Source organism: Malurus melanocephalus, unplaced genomic scaffold, assembly GCF_030028575.1.
Source record: "Malurus melanocephalus ecotype Western Australia unplaced genomic scaffold, MMel_1.1 scaffold_3807, whole genome shotgun sequence".
Classification (NCBI taxonomy): domain Eukaryota; kingdom Metazoa; phylum Chordata; class Aves; order Passeriformes; family Maluridae; genus Malurus; species Malurus melanocephalus.
The window spans coordinates 724-5,005 of NW_026627039.1; the positions used below are offsets into that span (position 1 = coordinate 724).

The following is a 4,282-nucleotide window of genomic DNA, read 5'->3' on the forward strand; positions in this document are numbered from 1 at the left end:
TGAGCCCAGAAACTGGGGGACACTGGGGTTCAGCATGAGCCCAGAAACCGGGGGACACTGGGGGACAGCATGAGCTCAGGGGCAGCATCACCAAGCACAGAGGCACACGTGTCACCAAGCACAGAGGCACACGTGTCACCAAGCACAGAGGCACACGTGTCACCAAGCACAGAGGCAGCCAGCTGCAGGGTGTGACCCATGGGCTGTCCCTGCTGGGACACCTGGCAAGGTGAGTGTGCCTCATCCATGTTTCCGTCTCCAAAGACCAAGGTGAGAGGGGTGGTGGGGCATGGCCACATCAGCCCTGCCTTCCTGTCCTTCCAGGCTGGGCTGAGGAGCATCGAAGAAGAAGCTGCTCCTGAAATCCATCGGGCCATTTCTGGGGACTTGACAGCAGAGGAGGAGCTGGAAAGAGCCATGGTGGAGGCTGCCATGGAGGAAGGGATCTACAGAGTGAGTTCAGCCCTCAGGGCACTACATGGGGTGGTGGTGCCACCCATCCCTGATTTGAAAGTGGTGGTGATGGTGGGTCAGCTGGGCTGCTAGCACTGGGTGAGGACCACAAGGATGATCAGCACTTCTTTCCTTTCTGTGAGCATCAGCACATCCTGGTTGTGTCACCTTGAGCAAGCTGCTCTCTGCCTCAGTTTCCCCTCTGTGAAAGGAGCCAGCCCATGTGCCTGGCAGGGCYGTGCTRGATTTTACCTCTGAATCTRSARGTTCCCACTCACACCTTCTRCCAGGCTRAGGSAGGACAGCTCTGGTGCCACAGGGACTGATTCACTCCCCGCTCCCTGGGCAGATGTGGGGTTGCAGGATTGCCCCTCCTGCTGTGTCCAGTGGTGCCATCAGCTTGGACTGTCCCACAGAGGTGACATGGTTTGTCATGGCCTGGCTTATCCGAGTGCTGCTGCATGGTCAGCAGCCTTTGGTGCCTCAGTTTTCCCACCTGGGCAACGGGGTTTTGGGACCGTGTGTTCTGCAAGGGCTGAGCAGAGCAATCTGGGAATGGCTCCAGACATGGGAATGGCCCCGGAGGTCCAGGCTGACCCTGATGCCCTCCCTGTTGGTTGCAGAGGACAGGTGGCCTGTTTGGCCAGGTGGACAGTTTCATGGAGCCCAGCAGCCCTCTGCAGCCCCAGGTGGCCAGCCAGAGGCCCCTGCAGTTCACCGAGGTGGGCAGCGAGGACCTCGACTCTCCTGTGTTCCTTGATGACTTCCCCCAGGAAGGCAACACCAACATCAACAATGCCAACAGCAGCTTCTGGCTGGAGGGGTAAGGGGGCTGAGCCTGGGTGTGCAGGCAGGGAGGGGCAGTGCCGTGCCAATGTCTGTCCTGGGCTGCCCTGGCAGCACCACTGCCTGCCTGGAGCTGTCCTGGAAGTACCACTGCCTGCCCCAGGCTGTTCTGGCAGTGCCACTGCCCATCCCAGGGCTGTGCTGGCAGCTGGCTGCACCCCAGGGACTCCCATCCCATTGCTCCTTCATCTCAGTGCCATGAGGATGGAGGTGGGCAGCAGGGCTCCAGGGACTGCAGGAACCATCCCTCTCCCTCACATGCTACTCTCTGAGGGCCAAGGCCCAGTTGGGGCCACCAGCACATGCCTGGGCATGGGTGGAAGGGACAAAGATTACCAGTGTGAGGATGTACCCCTACTTCTTGAGGTCTGCACCCTGTTCATCCATTGCAGTTGTCCCTACAGGTCTGTCCCCAGGGTGGGGGAGGTGGGGAGGGCTGCACCCCCGGGTGGAGCTGGGCTCAGTGAGTGGTCCCCACCCGGGCTGATCCACCTGCCTGCCCTTGCCAGGGTGCAGTATGAGGATGAGGTGCTCAGGAAAACGGTACCAGCAGCACGCAGGCCTCCAGCATGGGGTGAGTCTCAGCTTCATTGCTCTGGGGGACTGGGACCCGCCCAGGGCCAGGGCAGGGGGAAGGGTCTGATGGCTGGGAGGAGGAAATGCAGCCCCAAACAAGCTGGAGATTTGCTGAGAGCACTGAGCACAGCAGGACCTGTCTGGAGAGCTCCAGGAGACCTTTCTCCCTCCTTTTATCCTCTGAGGAGATGAAGCATGGAGACACTGCGCCAGGCTGGGGGAACACTGGCCATCCCAGGGAAGCAGGGCCACAAGACCATGTTCGTTTCCTCAAACAGGGACTTTGGGTGCTGCTGAACTCCTAAATCCTTTGTTTCTCCCAGTCTCATGAGCCCGTTCCCAGCTCTGTTCGGCAGTGGTGTCCTCATTCTGGTACCCATCTGATGTCCCCACCTTTCCCTCCCACAGAGCAGAGCCGCCCCATCCCCATGGAGAGGCTGAGCAGGAGGCGAAGGGCCCCTTCTGGGGGTCCCTCATCACCAGGGCCACTGCTCCTCCAGCAGGTAAAAGGGGCAGTGTGTGTGCAGAGGGGACAGGTGATGGGGACACGGCTGAGCCTCCCTCCTGTCCTGGAAAAGGTGCCACAGCTGTGCTGGGAAGGAGCCACTCCAGGGCTCATTGTGTCAATGCAGCCCTGCTAGAGCTTTTCTCTTGGAGCAGCCTGGAGATGGAGGTGGAGCTGGGCTCCCATCCCACTGCTGTCGCAGTCATGGGGAGCCCCTCGAGGCTGGACCAGCCAGAAGCACGTCCCTCTGGCTCCCCATCTGCCTGCAGAGCCAGGGCAGGTGGAAGGGCTGCATCAGATTTGCCCCCATGCTGCCCTTGCTGCTCTTTGCTGGCCACAGTGCCTCGTGCAGGGCTGGTACCAGCTCTCCGTTCACATGACCCTGCTGGTGCCATTTTGGGGGTGCTCCAGCAGGGTGGCACTGCCAGTCCAGGCACTGGACAGGGGACAGAACCTGCAGCCCCCACGCTAACATGGGAGAGCTGTTCCCATGGGAGAGCAGTGTCCCAGCCCAGGCTGCAGCTCTGTGCTACTCTCACCCAGCTGCCCGCAGAGGATGGCCCTGTGACAGGAACAGCACCCAGCTCAAGGTTCCAGCAGGAAGAAACCCATGAGCCAAGAACATCCTCCACCCCAGCCATCACCTTCCTCATTCAGGAGGTAAGGCCAGGGCACAGCCTGGCAGAGGGGACAGCAGGGATGGCAGGAAATTCCAGGCAGGAAATTGCATGCTTATGGCACAATGGGAGGTTGGGGGGTAAAACTTAGCTACCAGGGTGAGCAGCAGGTATGTGCCAGCACAGAGGGCAGGAGGGAGGAGAAGAGGGTGGGTGCCTGCAGCCAGGGCACCTCTGAGGCTGAGCACCCAGAGTGTGCCCTCCTCTTCTGGACAGGCTCTGATCTCCGGAGGCCTTGGGGCTCTGGCCCATGACTCGTCATTCCTAGCAGTGACCAGGGACGAGATGGCGGCCAGCAGCCAGCTGGAGATGGACGAAGTGGAGAAAGCAGCCGTGGAGCTGCTAAAGGGAAGAGAAACACTGCAGGGCACAAAACCTGGCTCTGCCCCACGGGACACCTCAGCCACGCCACCAGGCAGCACCCCAGGGCTCGGTGCAGCCCCCTCCCAAAAGACTGTGGCTGCCACTCGCCTGTGAGCTGCCCGCTGCAGTAGCCCAGGGTCCTGTCACAGGGGCTGCTGGCACAGAGCCACCCTGCCCCCTGCTCCTGCCTCTGGCCCTGAGGGACTCTGGCCAGCTGTGGTGTTATTTTTGGGACAGGTCTCTGGGCTGCTGGTGCAGAACAGGACAATGTTGTTCCAGCAGGCTCTTGCAAGAGCTGGACAGGTCATTAAAGTGTTCCTGCTGTGTGACTCTGGATCCCCCTCCCTTCCTTCCCTGTGCCCAGGGCTGCCTGCTGCCCAGGCAGTGGAGGGGGCTGCAGATTCGAGACCATGTGTGAGCAGAGCTGGCAGTGACTCACGTGGCAGCCTCCAGTCCAGTCATTTGGAGGCTGCTGAGCTCTGATATCCCAGCAGCTGCACCCAGCGTCCTCATGTCTCTGCTGGAACCTGCAGCCTCCAGCCTGCAGCCCAGTCTGGCCGGTGAGGAGATGTGCCAGGGGCTGGGCAGCAAAATGGGGCCTGGGGGCTCCTTTCCCTGTCCCAGCTGTGTGTAAAACTGGGGATGGGTCAGAGCTGTGAAAGCATCATCAGGCTGGGGCAGCAGCCTGGTGCTGGCCAAGAGGAGAGGTGGGCACTGTCATGCCATTTCTGCCCCTTCTGTTATCTCCACTCTGCGCTCTTGGGGTCAGGCATCATCCCAATGTCTGGGAAGGGGTCAGGCATCCATCCCAGTGTCTGGGAAGGGGTCAGGTGTCCACCCCAGTCTCTGGGAAGGGGTCAGG

General features: G+C 60.9%; 1 protein-coding gene across 1 annotated transcript; it reads left to right on the plus strand.

Annotated features, from left to right (window-relative positions):
- Window positions 1-264: 264 nt before the first annotated feature.
- On the plus strand, window positions 265-3,742 carry LOC130588218 (voltage-dependent L-type calcium channel subunit alpha-1S-like; the record flags this gene model as incomplete). The annotated part of the gene is made up of 6 exons (XM_057389168.1): window positions 265-453; window positions 1,077-1,276; window positions 1,809-1,873; window positions 2,284-2,378; window positions 2,924-3,040; window positions 3,274-3,742. Coding segments are annotated over 6 exons (927 nt in total), but the record flags the coding sequence as incomplete, so codon positions are not given.
- Window positions 3,743-4,282: the final 540 nt, after the last annotated feature.